Source organism: Anabrus simplex, chromosome 2 (assembly GCF_040414725.1).
Source record: "Anabrus simplex isolate iqAnaSimp1 chromosome 2, ASM4041472v1, whole genome shotgun sequence".
Classification (NCBI taxonomy): Eukaryota; Metazoa; Arthropoda; class Insecta; order Orthoptera; family Tettigoniidae; genus Anabrus; species Anabrus simplex.
This window is the reverse complement of record NC_090266.1, coordinates 159,574,456-159,597,116: the sequence shown is the minus strand read 5'-3', so window position 1 is coordinate 159,597,116 and position 22,661 is coordinate 159,574,456. Positions and strand designations below refer to the sequence as shown.

The following is a 22,661-nucleotide window of genomic DNA, read 5'->3' as shown; positions in this document are numbered from 1 at the left end:
ATTCCAGGCAGGGTCGGGAATTTTAACCATAATTGGTTAATTTCCCTGGCATGGGGACTGGGTGTATGTGCCGTCTTCATCATCATTTCATCCTCATCACTACGCGCAGGTCGGCTACGGGCGTCAAATCAAAGGACCTGCTCCAGGCCTCTCCGAAGGCCACACACCATTATTTATAGCAATAATCGCTGAATAGCATGGGATTGTTATAAAATATATCTTTGTGTTAATTACCATATTTTCTCACATAATTAACGCTCTTCCATAATTTACGCATCCCAATATTTTTCGGTCCAAAGTGGAGAAAAAGAAATGTTCACGTATTTGAACTTCTTCGAACATCCATCACGCAGCTTCGGATGCATTTCAAAGTAAAGATCTCAACTACTCGGGTAGCAGCCTTCTTATTGCAAAATCGGGCATTCCAAATACTTGGCAACGTGCTGTTATCAGCCGGTGGGAAATACCACTGCACTAGTTCCACGATGAATCGGCGCAGAAGTGACTAGCGACATGCTATTCCAGTCTGGTACAAACGTATTTTACGAGGGTTTTGGGAATGGGACATGTGATCTCAAAATTGTTTGTTAGTCCACAGTGAGGGAGAATTCAAGTAATACTGCATCATATAAACTCGCGGTGATCAGTTACGCCGAAACATGCAGTCATAGGGAAGCAGGCCGCAAGTATTCAGTGTGCGAATGCAACGTGCACTACCGTGGTAACAGATAAGTGCACTTCAAGCAACCAACAAATCTCGCAAAGCATTTCGCGGACCAAAAGGCATCAACTTTCCAAAAGTAGAGGAGGATCTGCTTAAATATACGATTTCGTTATGCAGTGTTGGATATGCTGTTTCTCATGAAATGCTGTATTTTAAAGGACAGGAAAGAGCTGTTGCACATGGAATCGGCATCTCTGATTTGAAGGTTAGCCGAGGCAGGATGATTACTTCTATGAAGAGAAATGGACTTTCTCTTTGACAAAGAAAAACTTTATGCCAAAAAATGCCGAACGCTTTCAACCAAAAAGTAATAGATTTTCATTACTTTGTCATTGAGAAGTGAAGGAATATTTGCTCTCCCAAATAGGAACTGCAGGTCAGACACCATTCGTTTTCCATATGCCACAAAGTCGAACAATCGATAAGAAGGGGACATCAAATGTTATTGTATGCAGTACCGGATTGCAAGCCGTAAGTATCGATTAGGTGGTTTTAAAAAATTAATTTGTTGATTGCACTACCGGAAGCGGAAAACAACAATGTACTGCAATTCCTCCTGTAACAGGTGTTGGCAGAAAGTTTGCACCTTACATTGTTCTAAAATGAAATACAATGCCTGAAGTAAAATTTCCGCGAGGGATCCACGTTCATATCCAAGAAAAAGGGTGTATGGACACATCACTAGTACAGGATTGGATACGAACGGTTTGGGGGAAATCTATCAGGGTCCCTCCTTCGATGCCCGACCCTTCTCGTGTTGAAAGTTTTTTTTTTTTTTTGGCCAGTACTTCATTATTATGTACTTACGCGAATTGCACTTTTATGAGTTCATGTTTATTTCACTTCAGAGCGTATTGCCACCTCGTAATGGGAAGAGTATTTTCCAGTGTCGATACTTCAAACCCACGTGTCCAACTTACCTGATGTACCCTACTTCACTTTTCAGGAAAAAAACTTTCATCGGAATTTTGCGCCAAATGACTATAACCGAAGATGAGTTGAGCCAGTTGTGTGTATATTATATTTGATGTACCTTTTAGGTGTAAAGGAATAGTAAATAATTTTTTAAATACCGTATTATCCCGAATACCACCCATCACCGAATAAGACCAGCACCCTAAAATTGAGACGGCAAAATATAGAAAAAAAATCAAATAACTTGTATACTAATTTAATTTTCTTCAATTATACAACAAATATAAATTCGAACAGCTTACAATTAATAAAATCATCACAAAAGTCATAAATAAAATCAGTCCAATACTTGGATCATTCACAATTCAGTCGTCATCTGAAGTTTCACCATAGGAACTTTCGTCGCTGGCATCTTTCCACAAATAGTCTTCCTCACTACCGTCCACTGATTTTGAAATTCCACATTTCTTAAAGCTTTTGGACACTAGATCGTTGGGAATGCGTGCCCATGCGGTCGTGATCCAGCTGCATATTAGTCCCACTTCAGGCCTCTTCACTCATCTGGTTGGTGTTAACACGTGATCACCATCAGACATCCATTCGGTGTAAAACTGTTTCATTGCAGTTTTGAAAGGCCGGTTCACGCACAAATCCAACGGCTGTAGAATAAATCAAATCAAATCAAATCAAATCAAAATCTCTTTATTTGCAAATGAGGTGTCTACCTCGGTGGCAAATGGTACATTAAAATACATTATTGTCAAGCACTAAATTTTAAATTAACAAGAGAAGAAAATTTTCCTATAATACAATATTATACAATTTACGCTAACAATGTTTTCTATTAAACACACAGCTCATCCTTAAGAAATTTATATTGTTTACAAAATTCTACTTATAATATCTCCTGTACTACTTACAAATATAGTCAACTGATATACAGTATGTGGAATTACTTCAAATGATACTATACAACTGGTATAAGATTAATATTTACATTGCATTTATTTACTTATTTACTTTTTTTTTTTTTTTTTACCCGTTCTGGAACCTAAGTAGCATAACGACCTGCTGCGTCTTAACCAGAGCCCCTTTTGCCACCACTTTTCAGAGTTCCTGAAGGGCCTTCACAGCTACCGTAGCGGTCCCAGGGCCCTCGAAGTCCCCACTGTACTTCACCCCTACAGGCAGTCCCCTACTTTGGCTGTCCAAACTCCTTAGACCAGGGGATGGAATTAATTTATTCACACACATTTTTTATTATTTACAATAACCTGCACTGGTCGAATGCCCTCTAACACTTCATTTATTTTCTCTGTTGCTGTTTATTCTCTTCTTGAATATCTGTCCAGATTTGGGAAAAGGATCAAACACTACCCTGGTAAACTGTTCCACTCCTTCACACCCTTCCCAATGAATGAAAATTTACCCCAATCGCTTCTGCTAAAATTCCTTCTAATTTTATATTTGTGGTCAGTCCTGCCGATATAATTATTTTCCAACTGAAGCCTCTCACGGATATCTCCCCATGCTTCTCCTGTATAGGCTGTATATAATCCTGTAAGTCTAGTTTTCTCCCTTCTCTTACTTAAAGTTTCCCACCCAAGTTCCTTTAACATTTCTGATACACTACTCTTTCTCCTGAGATCCCCTGTTACAAATCTTGCTGCTTTCCTCTGCACACTATCTATTTCTTTTATTAGGTATTCTTGGTGAGGATCCCAAGCACTGTTTGCATATTCCAATAATGGACGAACCATACTCAAGTAACTTTTTTCTTTTAATTCTTTGTTGCATCCTTTAAGTAGCCTCATTATGACATGTAACGATCTGTATGCTTTCCCAACAATGTCATCAGTATGACCCTTCCAGTGCAAATTACTTTCAAATCTCACACCTAAGTATTTGCACTTGCCATCTTTTGGGATAACTACTCATCCAAAGTATATTCAAATTCAGTTTTAAAGCTCCTGTTTGTAAAAGTTGTAACAGTTGATTTGCCTCCATTAACCTTCATATTATTTTCTTCAACCCATTGTTGGATACTTTCAAGGTCCCTTTGTAATTCTGAACAATCCTCAATGTTGTTTATTTCCCTATAAACAATTATGTCATCTGCATACAATCTTATTTTTGATGTTATATTGTTCCCTAAATCATTTGCGTATATTAAGAAAAGTAACGGACCGATTGTACTACCCTGTGCAATTCCCTTCCAAACTTTCTCTTCCTGAGATACATTATTTCCTACTTTGACTTTCTGAACCCTTGAATTTAGAAATGTTTTTATCCAACGTGTAACCCTTACGTCCAATCCTATTCCCTCCAATTTCTTTAATAATATTCCATGTTCCACTCTATCAAAGGCTTTGGAAAGATCTATGGCTATGCAATCTAACTGACCTCCTGAATCCAACTGATCTGATATGTCCTGCTGAAATCCCACCAGTTGTGCCTCACAAGAAAATTTCTTTCTAAATCCATACTGGCTCCTCATGAACCAATTTTTATCATCACATATCCCTCTGATGTACTTAGATATTAAACTCTCCAGTATTTTACAAACTATACTGGTCAGGCTGATTGGTCTGTAGTTCTCTGGTTTCCTTTTATCACCCTTTCCTTTATAAATTGGTATTATTATAGATTCCTTCCATTCCTTTGGTATTACACTATTATTTATGACATAGTCAAAGAGAAATTTTAAATAAGGCACTATGTACCACCCCATTGTCTTTAATACCTCCCCAGTAATTTGATCACTTCCTGCTGCTTTTCCTTGCTGAAGCAGTTGGATTTCTCTGAAAATATCTTCATTTCTGAATGAGAAGCTTCTTGTTTCCTTATGTGTCTCTCCCTCTCTATTTTCTGTTATGGGTTCCAACTCCTGACAATCTTCTATTGAATCTCTGAATTCCCTACTGAATAGATTTGCTCTTTTACTATCTGTAAAATAGTGTTCACCCCCTTCTCCCACCATTGTAGGAATTTGGATTCCTTTTCCTTTTTGATTCCTGTTATATGAATACAGCTTTTTCCATTTCCCTTTGTGGTCATTACCCTCTTGAAGTATGCCATTCATAGAATTCTCTTTTGCTTCCTTTTTCACTCTATTCAGTTCCCTCATTAGCTGTTTTCTAGTTTCTCTACTCTCCCTACTCTCTTTGATTTTCCTGTTTACTATTCTACATTTTCTTTTTAATTTTCTTATTTCCCTTGTGTAATAAACAGGGTCTGAGGTCATTTTACCCTTCTTAACAGGTACAAATCTCTTCTCTCCTTCCCAAATGATTCCTTTAAATTTAGCCCAAAGTGTATCCACGTTACTCCCTTCACTTATCCAACAACTGAATTGTGATTTAAGGTAAGTCCCAAATTCATCAACTTTAGTTTTTCTGTACAATTTCTTGTCTTGTGTAACCCTCTTATTAAGCCTTTTTGGTACGAGTCCTACATCCATTATTACAGCCTTATGGTCTCCTATTCCTTCAATTACCTCAGTTTTATCAACAATTTCCCATGGTTTAACCAAGAATACATCTAGTAAGTTATTGAGACGAGTCGGTTCTTGTACTACTTGTGTAAATCCTCCCTCCCAAATTAACTTATTTGCCAGTTTCTGTTCATGGGCTTCACTTGCAGCTCCATTCCATTCAACTTCAGGCAAATTTAGATCTCCCCCAATTATTACCATATCGTTATTATTGTTTTTACGAGTATAATCTATTATTTTCTCAAAGATTTCCATGTGTCTTTCCTCTCTTCCAGGCCTGTATGTTCCTATAATTCCCACGTCCTTCATATTATCACAGACTAATTTTATCCCTAATATTTCATTCCTTTCATCAGTAAACCATTCATGTGAACAGTAAGTTTTCTTCACCAGAATAAACACACACCCCTCCCTTTTTATCTCCTCGGTCTCTACGATAGACTGTGTACCCTTCTGGAAATATTTCTCTATTACTCACCCCTTCTTTCAACCACGATTCCACTCCTATCACCAAATCAGTCTCATAAGATTCCATCAATGTACCGAATTTTAATTGTTTATTTACTACACTTTGACAGTTTACCAAGAGCAATCTCAGACCCTCTTCCTCCCTAAAACTTGACTGTTGCAATTGGTAACTTGAAATTCCTTACTATCCTGAGTTTCTTTTTCTAGTTGACTGAGCCAGCTTGAAGTACAGCTGGCTCTTTCTACTAGTTTTCCTGGTCAGTATTATAACTCATGGGAGTTGCCTGTTTTACAGTACATATCTTAAGATTAATAAAATCTAGAACAACATTTGCTATCTTTCGTTTACCTGAATTGTTTAGATGGAGGCCAAGTTTTGTATAACAGTATCTCTCAAAACTGCTGCATTCAATAACCTGAGTATTCCAAAAATGTTTACAAATTTTAACAATATCTGTGTTGACCTTGTCCACTTCAATGTTCACACACAAGTCTCTACTCAAATCATTCCTGTGGGGCACGTTCACTACAAAATCGTTAGTGTGGGTCAGCTTCCCTAGTGTATGTTTAAGTTGTGATCTTACATTCTTGGCGTCGTCGTGAGCTACGTCGTTCGTCCCACCGATGATAAGCACTGCATTGCTGCTCCCGAAGTTCCTAGTTGCTGCTTCTACATTTTCCACAACACTGCTGATAGAAGCTCCTGGATATATTTCTCCGGTTGCTGCTATATTCTCGTCGTTAATCACTCTCGCAATTCCCCTTCCTTGGCTATCACCAAACACAGCTACCTTCGCTGATTTAGGCCTAACTGGGTCTTGATTCTGAATTCTAGGCCTAAATTTTAAACTCGGCACGGCAACGGCAGCGGATCGCGATGTTTTGGTTTCACGCGCGCGATCACTTTCTTCCAGAATTAAATTATTTAGGGCAGAAAACCTATTTCTGATGTTTATTTCCGGAAATTCAGTTGTAGGTTTCTTCTTAGCCGGCCATCCACGAACTACTTGACACCACGTGCTCGAGTTTGTTACTTGTACCGGTATATCACTCGAAGAATGGTCAGTCCCAAATTCTAGCGATCGCAGTCTTTCTTTTAATTCTTGATTTTCAACTTTAAGAGTCTCATTGTCCTTTTTTAGAATGTTTATAATTTCTAATGCACTTTTATATTCCTCATCGACTGTTTTCAGTGCTTCGTCAACGCCGTCCCCAACAACAACATTCCGAACACACTGCTCACAAATCCAGTCAATGTTTTCATTAGTTTTTACGTCTCTAGGGCAATTTCCGCACTTACAATGCCACCATCGATCACATGAATCACACAACATTCCATTTTTCACTAATCTTCGACATTTTCCACACTTTTCGTCACATTTTACGGTTAATTTACTCGGAGAATAAAACACAACGTCGTCATTACCGGGCGCCATTTTGAAAAAAGAATAGAAGTGAGTCCTCTGGGAATTATTGCAAGATCGGTTTTTCCTTTCCTCATCATATCTTTTACGGCGTCAGTTGTATGTTCTCGGTAACTGTCCAACACAAGCATGTTTCGTTTTTGTAACAAAGCTCCCGGGCGATATTGCCAAACGCACTTCACCCAGTCCTCAACTAATGCACAGTCCATCCAGCCGGACAATAACACCGGACGTCAAGTTTCCTTTCGGAATTGTTTTCCTTTTCAGAACCACATATGGAGGGAGTTTGGTTCATTCATTCATTTATTTAGCTTCCATAGACTGTACAATTACATATTTTGAAATATGCCAACAGTATAGTAGTTGACGAGTGATTTCTTAATACTAACAATAATATATGCACAACAATGAACATTTTAGAAAAGAAGAAAGAAAAAAAAAACACCAAATACCTCAATGTTAGGACAGCACATCTTAATTTTTTTAAATAATAAATAATATTAATAACCAATATTTAAAAGACAAAAAAAAAATCTAGGAGTGTGGTGTTAACACGTACATAATCAATGTGACATTAACATATTTTTAAGGCTATATACTAGATACTAAGAAAGTTTACAAGTTAATAAGTAATAGCATCATTACCAGCACTTCATCATGTATTCTTCTGTACTGTAGAAGCAGCTACTCAGCAGCAGATTTTTTTAAAGCTGTGTTAAATGAACTGACGGGACTGATATCTTTAATCTTATTTGGAAGCTTATTATACAATCTGATTCCAACAGAGTCTACATGTCTCAAGGCAATGGTTTTACTCTTGTGCTTGATAAAAATATTCCTTCTTGTTGGTGTCTGGTAATTGTGATTGTCAAAATTCTTTCTGAAGTGAGCAATACTTTTTTTCATACGTAGAATGCATTGCATGATGTATATGCTTGGTACTGGGAGTATCCTTAGTCTAACCTGTTACTTCTCGATATAATTCTGATTATTACATGTAACTAATCTCATGATTAGACCCGTATTGAAATTTGCTATAAATGCTTACAATATAGTGATTATTTTAATCCACCTATTCAATACAAATTGGTTTTGTGTTGCTAGTTCATAATACTACAACACGAATTTACAGGGACATGTTTCGCTTTATTTACAAGCATCTTCAGCCTACATAATTGGCTCAAGGTGCTTGTAAATAAAGCGAAATTTTTTTCTTTATTAAAATATTGATCCAAATAAATATATATGTTTTCAAACTCTGTCATTAGCTTCCCTTTTTCGATCCTCTTGATTATTGTAAGGTCTTTGTTTATTGAGGTATAATGATGGCCAGTTTCTTCCATATGAATACTCATTGCGGAGTATTTATTATGCTTTAAGGCGTTAAAGTGTTCCATGTACCTGGTTAGGAAGCTGCGGCCAGTTTGGCCAACGTATGAAGATTTACACTGTGTGCATGTTAGTCTATATATTCCAGAACTTTGAAATTTGTTATTGTAGGAATTTACTGTATTATGATTAAAAAATAAGTTTTTATTAGTGTTATGTGTTTTAAAGGCTACTCGCATATCCCGCTTTTTGAGTGGGTTTGCTATTTGGTGGATCGTTGAACTGGTGCAAGTGAAGGTTGCGTATTTTGATTTTTTGGTTTTTTCCGGTGCGAGATTTGTGGCTAATTTGAGCTTTACTTTGTTGATAATTCGATTCACCATCTCTGCTTTATATCCATTGACAAGTGCTAGTTCTTTTATAAAATTTATTTCTTTCGTGAAATTCGCGGATGATAAGGGTATTTTATGAGCTCTGTAGATCATACTGAAAAAGGTTGCTTGTTTATGGGATTTTGGGTGGAGTGAATCATTTCTTATTCTTATTGATGTGTGTGTCTGTTTTCTGTATATTTGATAATCGAATTTACAGTAACGTCCAGATAATTCAATAAGTTGTCATTCTCGTCTTCTTTGGTAAATTTTATGTATCTATCAATGCTATTTAAAAATTCTAGGATTTTTTCACTGTTATTTTTTCGGTTGTCTGTTATTACAAACGTATCATCAACAAATCTCAGCCAAAGACAGATCCTTCTATATTCGGTTTAATTATTTTATGTTCTATGTTGTCCATATAAATATCTGCTAATATTCCCATGGCTAAACTCAACTGGTGGTAGATTTTATTGTTAAAAGTGAAATAGTTATTATTTAGTACGAATTTAAGTAGTTTAATAAATTAAGCTATTTCTAGGTTACTTAAGTTACTATGTTTGGAAAGGTTTAAGTTAATAATTTCACCCGTCTGTTTAATGGAGATGTTTGAATACATATTGGTAATATCAAAAGAGCTCATCCTGTGGTGGGGTTGTAAGTTGAAATATTTTAATCTTTCGCAAAATTCAATAGAATTTTTAATTGAGGAGTTACTCTGAAACTTATAATGCTTTTTGAGAAACTGATGTATAAATTTTGACATTTTATATGTTGGGCTATTTCTGCTATTTATGATTGGTCTAATGGGTGTGTTGTTTTTGTGTACCTTAGGTAGTGCTTTTGCCTTAGGCAATGTTGGATTCATGTTGACTATTTTTTGTTGTTCTTGCTCATCAAATAAACAAGTTGAATTTTTAAGGATTGTTTTTAGATTCTGTTTAATTTTAGAGACCGAGTCTTTATTTACTATTGTATAAGATTCATTAGAAAAGAATTCTTCAGTTTTAATAATGTAGTCACTTTTGTTTACTAGGACTATTGTTTCGCCTTTATCCGCCTTAGTTACAATAACGTTGTTATCCCTTATTTTTGACTTTAATTCTTTTATTTGTTTTAGGAGGGCTTGGTCGGGATTGGTTTTCATTTATTTTACTAAACTTGGGAGTTTCTTTTTTATTTCATATTTAATGTCATTTTGTATTTCTGCCGGCAATTTCCCTATGTTTACTTCTGATTCCGCTATTGTGGTGGTTAATTCTTCCATTTCTTGCGGGTTAGGTCAATTGAATTTAGTTCCTTTATTAAGTATGTTCATTTCATTTTCAGAAACATTGGTGTCTGATAAATTAATTGTCGCGGGGGTGTTTTTTGTTAAAGGATTCGGGTTTTTATTTATATATGCTGTTGACTTTTTTGATCTTCTATTAGGTGTTTTAATTTGTTTTCCAGGGTTTTTTGCTTTTAGAAAAAATGGCTCCTATATTTTAACCTTCAGTTTATATTTATGACTCAAATTTTAAACCTTATTACAGTTGATTCAATAAACCACAGCATTGTAAAAACAATTTTAGCCAAATTTTCAAATTGTACTTACTATGTTTTGGATGTCAGTGTATTTTAGAATTAAGGGTTACTTAAATTCAACATTGTAATCCATATTGTCATACTTTTAATGTGTACATAATTCCTATGTTTTTTACATATTATTACTAAACATGGATTACTCAAGCAAAAAATTTGTAAAAATAATCTAAATATGACAGGTCTATAACCTTGAGACAATTATGTAGGCTGAAGATGCTTGTAAATAAAGCGAAACATGTCCCTGTAAATTCGTGCTGTAGTATTATGAACTAGCAACACAAAACCAATTTGTATTGAATAGGTGGATTAAAATAATCACTATATTGTAAGCATTTATAGCCAATTTCAATACGGGTGTAATCATGAGATTAGTTACATGTAATATGATAGCCAACCAGGCAAAAACTAAGACAAACAGATACATTAACCTCAAGGTTAAAGTCAGTAAGATAGCTAAAGACATATGGTTTTGAAATAATGTTTAAGATGTGGTGTAATACCTAAATTCTTAAGGTCTACCCAAAGAAGGAACATATGAGGTTGAAAATCTCTTGACACCCAAAACAGAGTAAACAAAATATGGCTAAAAAACGAAATAAAGTTACTGTAAAGAAAGAAATCGCTACTAAACTTGCAACTTTACAAAGTGCACTTAAGTACATCCCATTTTACATCCCCTTTAGACTGGAGTTCCATTCAACAATATACCATTGAGAAACTTTCCAACATCTTAGATAGAAAGCAAAAAACCTTGGAAAACAAATTAAAACATCTAATAGAAGATCAAAAAAAGTCAACAGCATATGTAAATAAAGAAAAAACCCTAATCCTTTAACGAAAAACACCCCCGCGACAATTAATTTATCAGACATCAATTTTTCTGAAAATGAAATGAACATACTTAATAAAGGAACTAAATTCAATTGGCCTAACCCGCAAAAAATGGAAGAATTAACCACCACAATAGCGGAATCAGAAGTAAACGTAGGGAAATTATCGGCAGAAATATAAAATGACATTAAATATGAAATAAAAAAGAAACTCCCAAGTTTAGTAAAAGAAATGAAAACCAATCCCGACCAAGCCCTCCTAAAACAAATAAAAGAATTAAAGGCAAAAATAAGGGAGAACAACGTTATCGTAACTAAGCCGGATAAAGGCGAAACAATAGTCCTAGTAAATAAAAGCGACTACATTAATAAAACTGAAGAATTCTTTTCTAATGAATCTTATACAATAGTAAATAAAGACTCGGTCTCTAAAATTAAACGGAATCTAAAAACAATCCTTAAAAATTCAACTTGTTTATTTGATGAGCAAGAACAACAAAAAATAGTCAACATGAATCCAACATTGCCTAAAGGCACTACCTAAGGTACACAAAAACAACACACCCATTCGACCAATCATAAATAGCAGAAATAGCCCAACATATTGTCCCCGTTTCTACCATCAAGGTAACTTGCCCCAGACTAGTCAGCCGATCCCAGGTGTGCTCAGTTCGAAATATGATAAAAAAATAATGCCCTAAAAATACATACACCCTGGATCATGTTGGGGAACATATAACTAAATACGGACACGGTGAGGTCAATTAAAACTACCAATAAAGCAAGGCGAAGCATGATGTCAGTTTTGGAGGAAAATCTGTTTATTAAAATAAACAAGATAAATATTTTAAAAAATAGCAAAGTATCAAATAATCAGATTTACATTACTCAGATTGTTGTTTTCCTTTTCAGCTGGATAAAGTCCATCTTGAGAATCAGAATATTTTACAAATTCACAAGCATGCCGACACACATACTTAACATATCAAATCAAATTTTTAAGTTTTTAAAAATTAATTTTAACACACGGGCTTGCGTGCACGCACCACGCTCCTGGCTTTACTTTTTGTTGACACTTTTAACTGTAGATGAGTACGTTCCCCATTTCTGCACACTTAACATTGCAGTGGGGTCCCTAACCTTAAGAAAAGACGTGATCTAATGTGCAAAAGGGGGGTCAAAATAACCTAACTGTACAATATATAACACGCTGAGTGGTAAAACATCCTACACCCACAATATATACATCTTGAGCCATGAACAATCTCATGAGCATAACAAACAATGTGGATTGGAACTTAGCCTACAAGGAATACAAAGCCTGCTCACTCGCAGTGTTCTCTTCAGAAACAGTGTCCGCCTGGCAGTGTGCGTCTTGACCACTGCAGCGCTAGTATACTACCTCACATCAGCACTCACTAGCATTGCTAACGGGAGTTAAAACCAGCACAAATTCACCTCTACAATATACTTCCTGTATATTATATAGGTTACTGAGCATAATGAAGTAGAAAATAATAAATGTTCACCTTTTACCCCTAGGAGTTCATTTCAGCTGTGGATTTTCATTTCAATAACACATATAACTGTCGAAATTTATGTCTGGCCTTTAAAAGGACGTAAGGTCTGCACTATATATTTTTACTACCGCACCGTAGATCTTCAGTGAAAAGAAACGACTTTAACCATTTTCCTTGATATTTCCTTGTCATAAATTGTTTTTCTTCTCGAGAAGTTTTCTTGGCGATACTCATCTGTCATGCCATTAGCGTAGTTAGTGACAGAGGGGCGCAGAAACTTCTGCAGTATTATCCTGCTTAGTTCCTCAGGATGATCACTTTTCCCACACTGTAGAATAGGATTTTTAGCAACACGTGGCAACGGTATTTTGGTTAATGTTTGTGCTATTTTTGGACTGCCGAGCGTTACCGATAACATTTCGTCCCTTACTTGCCCCAGTTTCGTCAGCAGTGAAACAAAACCTGGCTTTGGATACCTGAGACGTGATACCAACTCTGCCTTGGATTTTTATTAATGACATTAGTGGAGATGGACTCTGGATACTACTAATTTCATCAACACACTCTTCACATGACGTGTGGTCTTCGGCAACTCTTACCAAATACCCTCCTATATGTGCCATTGCAGCACTCGACGGAGCGGTCACTAGGTACCACCTACATAACAGAATAAGGAAAGTATTATCAGAACAGGAATAATAATAATAATAATAATAATAATAATAATAATAATAATAATAATGATAATAATAATAATTAACCTAATTTTTGCCGTCACAAGGTCTGCGTATTTACTGTACCATACCTTATCTGCTTATTGTTTTAATCCATAATTCCCTAGTTGTCTCTTGGCAAGGGAGTTCATGGAAACTAGTTCCAGGAACTTTATTTGTAGAGCCTTGTTTACAAAACGGTACGCAGCAGTACACCAGTGTAATATAATTGACGTATTTTAACAATACCCTTTTCCCGTTTGGTCAGTGTGTGAATTAAGCCGAAAGTGTCAGGTTCCAAGTCATCCTCAATTTACAAGAGTTTACCCATTTCACATCGGATGGTAAAATAATATTCTGTGAAGTTTGCAGCAAAGAGGTGAGTGAAACTTGTTTTATATTTCGCCATAACGAATTATAATCAATTTAGCAAAATCAACATGGTATTTTAAATAATGCATATTAAGGTACGTAAAACTGCAGCTGCCTAAAAATATTGTAGAGCCTATTTGAGAGCCTGTTTTAGGCAGCTAATATAACATTTTAGCACCTAAAAATCCGAGGTGTAGTAATATCAAGTTCCTGTGGTGATTGGAAGTGCAGTGTGTTTTCTGAATATGAAAGGAAAAGTGTTGGAACAAACACAAACACCAGTCCCTGAGCCAGAAGAATTAATTAGACATGATTATAATCACCCATCCGGCCGGCAATTGAATCCGGGACCTTCTGAACCGAAGGCCACAACGCGCACCATTCAGCCAAGGATTCGGACAAAACAAAATCATTATTGAGTTTCATTACTTCTATCAGTATTAACATTCAACTTTCGCAGTAGACGTCACCAGTAAGCATCCAACGTGTAGAAATACCGCCAACCGAGGTGTTCATGTGAGGTTGAATTGCAGCGCCTCTAGTGGCAAATATGGCATCCACAGGGCGGACAGCTATGACTGGCTATTGGGCAGGCTTTTGTATTCCTTGTAGGCTAAGATTGGAACCACACAAATCAAAATCATATAAAAGGCAATATATACATTCAAAGAAACAAAAAGATGATATCATATTTTCCAGGGTTCACCAAGGAAAGCATGCGGCATTCACGCAACTCGTATCCACTTAAAGCCTCAACGAAAATGAAAGGAAACATAATAAGACGTTAAGCAACACTTCCTATTCAACACAGGTTCCTGAAAAATAATTACAGGACACAAAGACAATAAAAGGAAAAGACAGAGTAGGCTTTACCTTTCAATACCTAATTCGACGTAGTATCCCGGAAGAGATGACATGACACAAAATATTCCTCAGCGCGGTTCTATCGTAAAAGAAAATCCAAAACAAACGTCGCAATAAAAAAAACTCTCGTCAACTGCCACGACCGTAGAAACATGGACAGAACTATAAAATCACGAAGTATAGGCCGCTCAAATGAAACTCTCCTCGGTAGACAAACGTATCACCCTCGCCAACACACGGCGGAATGATCAAAGTGGAGATCCCCGTCTCCCAAAATAAAGCAGGAAAACCCAAACCACAGGGTCCAACCCTTTACACATGCTGCTCAATAGTCTACCCGAGGCAAGTCACCCACTCAAGAAAATGCAGGCCTTTCTGATGAGGAACGCGTCCTCTTACTCAAAATCACACATATAATATCTCATGTCCTAAAGTCGCGTAAAACTGAAGAAACGACCGCGCTGGTCACAAATAAAGCACTAGCGCACAAAATAAACAAGAATAATAAAGTGGCCAACTCTGTAATAAATACGATGAACTGAAACTAAGAACTTGCCACATTGACAATCGGTCATGTCTGAACATCGGAAGTTACTGAAATATCTCAACACTACATTGCAAGAAACTCATTAGATGATGATGATGATGATAATAATAATAATAATAATAATAATAATAATAATAATAATAATAATAATAATAATAATAATGATACATTTTACAGAAATATTATTCTAATATACGGAACTCGAAATACTAAACTGCGTTCGTGGAACTCGTGAATCAATAATTAATTTACCACCTAGATATACAAAATAGTCGTGAAGATGACGCTGACAACTTCGTGGATCCACACTCCACTGTCTTACACACTCTCATTCACTCATCATGCAATAAATCCCAGAAAACATGACGGCATGTTTCGGTACACTTTGAGCTCCCATTAATAATACATTAATCTAGTCCTTCTTGTCTTTAATTTGAATCCTTATTTACAATTACAATTAAGCCCCGAGACGTACACTGCGTCTCAAACATCAAAGCAAACAAATCAAAATATATCAGGCTAAAATAAGAAACTGACTCGTAAATAAATGCCGCTAACCACTCAGCTTAATAAATCAGAATAAAATGTAAGAAAGCAAGCTGCGACCTCATGCAAACGGTCCACATTTATGTTACAATTTATATTTACATTAACAAGCTTCCTATCATTTACTTTAAATAGGCCATAGTCCTACCAAACAAAGCTACATCTACAGAAGTTAAATACCAAACTAACCTATCCCCCTTTGCAACATTAAACACGTTCACACTCACATAATTACATTAAAACACTGTACTCGTCTGCAATGTTGACTAATGGCCGCTCGTCCTCGGGAGACAGCCGACCCCATCTTGCTTCTTAGTCCGCCATTTTGATGATGATGATCAGTCCTTTTGTCTCCATCGAGGGGTAGAAAGGTGATGTATTTCCATTGCTGCTTCTGCTTCTGGATGTCGTCTAAAACATCCCCTCATTAACGATGTAGAAATTAGGTCGAGATCAACCAGCCAGTTACTAGAATACTACAGCCGGGGGCGGGGGTGTAAATTCCACCAACCGTGAAACCAGTTCCCATTCAGTCGCGGAAACGCTTCTCTTATCTACACTTGTAACTAGGTCAAATATTTCCCATATTTTACACAGCTGAACTGAAAATGGTAAAGTTTATGCCCTCGGAAAACGATTCACACAGGCAGGCTACTATGCACTTTGAAATGATTAAATGGAACTGTTCTCTCCCTTTGGTAGTCGTAAGTTAAAAGCCATTTTCCCAGTATAAGAAAAGTTGAGTATATCAAATGTAGACTGAGCATCTTCCAACAAAATCTTATGAGTCCCCATGCGATCACTTGCGTAAATAAAAACTTCTTCTTACGATGTTACCTGCACAGAATATCGCTGAATAATAGGGGTAACTAACTGTCGCGGTCATCGTTTTTATTAACTCGTCCTCGAAGACGCCGTCGTATCCTCGATTGGGGCCACATCTCTTCTAGACCAATGCCTCGCCATATCGCCGGTGGCTCTATCCTTTCATTGGCTCGACGCATCACGTACCTGATGCTTACATCAAACATTTCTTATAAGCTACCCTAGCCTCTCGCCCGGGCATCCGAAATGTTGTCCGTTGGAATTCTATTGTTCCCTTGTTCGGCTTTGTGTGCGTCATGTCAAAATTCCGCCTTCCAAACTTAGCTGGTGAGCAAACAAATCAGAGCTCCAAGCTCCCTGCAGAAATTGCGACATGTGCTGCTGAATGTAGATGTTTCCTGTCAGTTACTAGCACTTAATAAAAATGGAATATTCTCTGTACCTTTGAATAAATGACTGATTAATTAAATGAGCACTTCAATAAGGGCTCAATAGGGCTCATCTCCAGTAAAACACCTTGAATTAAATTGACATTAAGATTAAAATTATGGAATATGCATTAAAATATTGCTCGAAGTTCATGACAAAGTAAAATGGAAGGTACAAATGGACACGTTATCTTGTATGTTCTGGTTTGCAATGTTGCAAGGCTCAGCCTCTTGTCCATGAGTAAAAACTCTAATATTTTCTGACCAGATGTCTGTATAGTAGGTTGGAGGTCTCTGAGTAAGAAAGGTAGAGAAAGACCAAGATGGCGATGGCTAAACTCAGTTCCTAACAATTTAAAGATAAGAGTTATGGAACTAAATGAGGCCGCAAAGCTATTTACTAATGGAGGATTGTGGCGGCGTTTAATAAATTCTCAGAGGCTTGCAGACTTAACGCTGAAAGCCGTAATTGTATGTATGTATGTATGTATGTATGTATTTATTTAAAATGTTATATAGATATTGGAATTGCTTTAATTGAAATTTTTCTATTTTAGTGTGGACAACTATAGCAGCAATGAAGGAGTTTTATACTGCATGCCTCACTTCAAGGAACTATTTAAACCAAAAGCAGTACCTGAGGATGAGAACGAAATGCGTAAGTATAATTCTGTAATATAAGGTGCTGCTTAGTAAATCACTCTGTGTAATTTTAGGTGGTGATGGCGAGTGGGAAGTAGACCTAGATAAACATTTTTCTTGTTTAAAAGATGAATTGAGGTCTACTCATTCTCTAACTCGCACGAAGTTAGTTCACATATTAATTTTGAAATACTCTGCTATACTTACTGTTAATAGCCATCTTCATAGTCAACAATTTTGTCTAAGAAAATCTTCGTTTTATTTTCCATGGGGAACTGTGTTACAGAACTTCAACAAATCAACAGTTTTATTTGGATCTTTGAGGCATTTTAGTCATCAGCCCTATGTCGAATGTGTGGAATTGGACAATGTGTTACTGAGGTGTTAGTACTAATGTGAATATCTAGAAGGGTAAGGGTTGGAAAGGGAATACGCATTCTTATAAAACCATTTTAGAGAGGGATACCAGCTCACCTATCCAGGTGAGGGGTATTTACCATTAGCCATTGCCACTACATATCAAGTTGTTCTTGTTTTAAATCTGAGGGAAACAGTTTTATGGCTGGATGACCTTCCTGAAGTCAACTCTATATGGAGGGATATATTCACATTTGTGTGTTTCTGTGGAGGTATATATATATATGTATGAAGTGGGACCCAAAAATAACTGGACATAAGTTGCTGCACGTCGCTCTTGTAGTTCAGGCTTCTCCCTCTAGGTGGGTGCTAAGCAACCCCTTCTGAGTCGATATGCCAAACGGCGTGGCTTGAGATGGTTTTAGCGAACCCCTATGACAGTTTACTTGCAACATATTTTTCAACGTCTTCGTTCCTTGTGATTTCGTGAAATGGCTGATATTCAAGAAGAGTGTGAAGCGTTGAAATGTTGTTCTCTGCTTAGTAAAAGTGTGTCATGACACGGTTGACAAATGATCTGCTGGTTATAAATAAGAGTACTTGAAAAGAACTCGTGTGTGGAGTGCTATTCACGATTCAAACATGGTGACAAGTCGATTGAACATGTTCAACGCCCGGGTCTGGCTTCCGCGTCAAGAATTGTTGAAAATGTGGGGAAAATTTGCATGCTTGTGTATGAGGAAAATAGGTGTACTATTGATGAACTTGCTGAACACTATCTGGTCTTTCGTTGTGCTCAGTGCAAGACATTGTAGCCGAAGACTTCCAAATGAAATGAATTCTGACTCCTCATTATAAAGTGGCTCGTGTTGCTTGCTGCTTGTCGTGGCGTATTGGACCACTTGGAATCGGTCGAGAATATTTCGACAAAATCATTACTGGGGATGAATCGTGGTATTATAGGTACGACCCTAAGACAAAGCAACAGTTGTCACAGTTGACGGCACACAACTCTCCTCGCTCGAAACAGGCCCAGCAAGTCAGATCAGCCGCAAAGACAATATCGATCTGATTTTTCAACGTTCCTGGCATCACTCTCAGTACGTCCCTGAGCATCAAACGGTGAACCAAGTCTTCTGTCCAAGTGTTTTGAGGTGGTTGCGCGAGTGTGTTCGGTTGAAACTGCCCGATTTGTGGCAGAGTGGGATTAGAATAATAATTCCTCTGTCCCATTCCACAAATACTGTATTGAAAATACAGTACTTATTTCACTTAAGTTTTTTGAAGTTTTAACTTATCCTGTTAAGTATGCAGCCTAAAACTTAGATATGCCATTTTAAGCAATGAGATATGTAACCGCTACTACAGTGGTTACACTAAACAAAACACTAAACACAATAAAGGGAGGAAAGTAAGAGCAACTACACAATACCAGAAACCACTACACACTCAGTGAAACATCAGCTGAAACTACGCGGATCTCCGCCAATAAAAACTTTAGTAAATATCAGTAGGGCCAACTAGATGACAATAAACTAGGAAGGTGGAAAGAGGCTGGGAACCTACCAAAGGCATGGATATGGCTTAGGTCGCAGATTCAGAAATAATCAACAGTGATCCTTAATTTTCAAAATATTATTTACAAATGGATTTTACAAAAAAATTCCGAACAAATTCTGCCATGCGGAAGGTACCGACACATAACGATAATAAACTACAACCTACATGTTCGGCTGACACACACCAATTATTAATACACGTTCTTTGACAATAGCTTCCTACAAGTTCAAAGATTCAAACGAACTATACATCTAGTTACAAATCCAGTTGTACAATGCAATTTAGTAAGTAAGAAGAAACATAATACCCTATTATAATTTACAGTGAAGTTAAACGTACTTTTCAAAAACTCTGGCGTACACCAAATGACACGGAATTACCAGAGGCAAAACCCCAAGGTAAACTACAATTTACATATTTAGCGAAACAAGAAACGGGGAATGCCTCGAAAACAAACAGGCAAGCCCAGCTGAAAAGCTGAGGCATCGTAAATAATTAAGTGGCGAATCTAGGTGAGGTTAGGGTAGACTCCTATATGAAAAGGCAAGCGAACATTACAGGAAATTTAAGCTGGAATGGAAATCAAGAGTGCTTACCCACAAGGTGGCCCATCCTGGTAGCGAGACGACGTTGAAACTTCGAACAACCAGATAAACTGCTGACAGACCACAGACAGACCACGAAAAGCTGCCTCGCACTCTTTATAAGGGAAACCCTGGCCTTGGAATAGCCAATCAGAATGCACGAGTCCGCCTATCGCCACCCAGATTCACCAATCACAATCACGAATCAGTCGCGAACTTTAACATACTTTCTCGAATACACACGATCCCGAATCTTCCATTTCCAGAATAGTCAGAACATACTTTCTAGAATATATAACCAACAAAAGGCAACACACCCTGTTCAAAAATTCGCGTCACAACTTTTCTGGACACTTCCAGTAAATATAGATCTGAAATCTACTATTTACAAATACAATATGTTACCAATATTACACTGAACAGGTTAGGTCGTTACAATTAAAACATCTCACCACACTTCAGATCATACAGTAGGTACTACGGAAGGTATACAAATAAAGTCTTCAATAAACACTTTCCACTTTCCAACACATTCTACACCTGTGACAAGATAAACAGTTTGTGCAACTATCGCCTGTAAGAACCATTAATTGTTCGTCCCTTTGGAGTCATTATAACTGGTTTTGACTGTACCTGCTTTTAGGTGTGTGCTACAGTATAAAGTTAAAGGAAAAGTATTCATTGTAGAAAATTTACTTCGACCATTCAGAGGCTGGTGTGACTTTTAGACTTTAGATGAGATTAAACAGGAGTACGTAAATCCAGGTATTGGTGTAGGGGTTGATATGATGATGGTGGCATTAACAAGAAAATTTGAACTGTTGTGCAAATATTGCACTGAAGAATTAAGTTTCCAGAAAGAAGTGTCCAATTTCACTACCATTCACTGGCGAGTGTAAAATTGTCTTCCTGAGTGCATCATTGTTGCCATTATGGTTTGCTAGATGGTCTCTGTCAGTCAACAGAACGCTTTCGTGCTGTACGTGTCCCTTCACATTTCCACTTCACTATCACATCAGAAACAGTGGACCTAGGTATGTTTAGAAGTGTGGAAATCTCATGTACAGACTTCTGACATATGTGACATCCAATCACCTGATCTCGTTCAAAGTCCGTGAGTTCCGCGGAGCGCCTCGTTCTGCTCTCTCACGATGTCTAATGACTACTGAGGTCGCTGATGTGGAGTACCTGGCAGTAAGTGGCAGCATAATGCACCTAAGATGAAAAACGCACGTTTTTGGGGGTGTCCGGATACTTTTGATCATACAGTGTATTTATACTTCTTGTAGAACACCAATAGAATATTGAGGTCATGTTGTATGTAAGATCGTATTATATCTAGGTCTTTTCTCTTTCTATGAAAAACTACTGCCTTATATTAGGAGCAATACCATATATTACTCTGTCTTTTATAATTCATACTTGTTTTGGATGGCAATGGTGTTTATTTTTAACATTGTATTCCATTGCTGTAAATTTTAATCAGCTCTGGATTAAAGTATGAAGGCTTTCACAGCCGGTGTCAATATAATAAAATTCTTCCGGGCTGTTATGCCGTGGTCCACTCCTCTCGCTTCTCCCAGACGTTTCGACTACTGCTGCGGTAGTCATCTTCTGTGGCGTCATGTAGATACGCTCTCCTGTATCCCGCTGGCGACTGCGACCGCAGCAGTAGTCGAAACGTCTGGGAGAAGCGAGAGGAGTGGACCACGGCATAACAGCCCGGAAGAATTTTATTATACAGCTCTGGATTGTTAGAATATTATTTCACAGGAGTTCTTTAATGTAACGAAAACAGTGTCATGGGTATTAGATTTGCACATCCTTGCATGCCAGTGATTTTAGCAGGGATCGAATCTACTATGTTGGGAACAGAATAACAAGTATTTACTGACTGCTCCTCTGAGATCAGCAAAATTATTATTTTAAGAGGAAATATAAGATCATTATCCCCATATTTATTTCAATCTCTAACAGTTTCAACCTTTTATTTAATTAAAAATGGGAAGTTAAGATATTCTGTCTGCTAGTTGTCGTGCTGTAATTTAATTGCCATTGAGATTGCTGGTGAAGGGGTAAAATGTCAAAATAAGATATCTTTCATGCCAGTGAGTAAGAGTATGCCATGTTATATCAGGTCCTCATAGTACAAGTTACTCATTTAATTTTCAACAATTAGCAGAAGAAAATTATTATTAAAGAATTAAAATACAATTTTCTGTAATATGATGTTCACCCATTCATTTCAATTCCTCTACAATTAATACTGTCTCTGTTTCCTAAACTTCAAACTTATGTCCTGAAATGCAGCTACTTTTGACTTTTACTCTTTGTCCATGGCACAAGAGGTATTTAAAGAGGTACTTCCATCATTAATGTCTAAGTTGAGGTTGTAACACTAGTACAAAAGTTCAGAATGTACCGTAATCCTCCCGTCATTGTTAACTGAGACAACACAAAACAGCTAGACTAACCGGGTATAGTGTCCTTTGTATTAAGCTTTAGATCTAGAGATTTTAATGAATGAATTCACCAAGATTACTGTACTTTCTGATTTTA

At 37.0% G+C, this 22,661-nt stretch overlaps 1 protein-coding gene across 6 annotated transcripts in view; it reads left to right on the top strand.

Annotated features, from left to right (window-relative positions):
* The window catches only part of LOC136863957 (glutamic acid-rich protein), a 466,965-nt gene that overhangs the window by 271,553 nt on the left and 172,751 nt on the right, over positions 1 to 22,661 (top strand). For all 6 annotated transcript variants that reach the window (XM_067140416.2, XM_067140414.2, XM_067140413.2 and 3 more), the window contains one exon: positions 17,517 to 17,617. In XM_067140416.2, the coding sequence (XP_066996517.1) occupies positions 17,517 to 17,617 (101 nt within the window). The remainder of the gene's footprint in view (positions 1 to 17,516; positions 17,618 to 22,661) is intronic.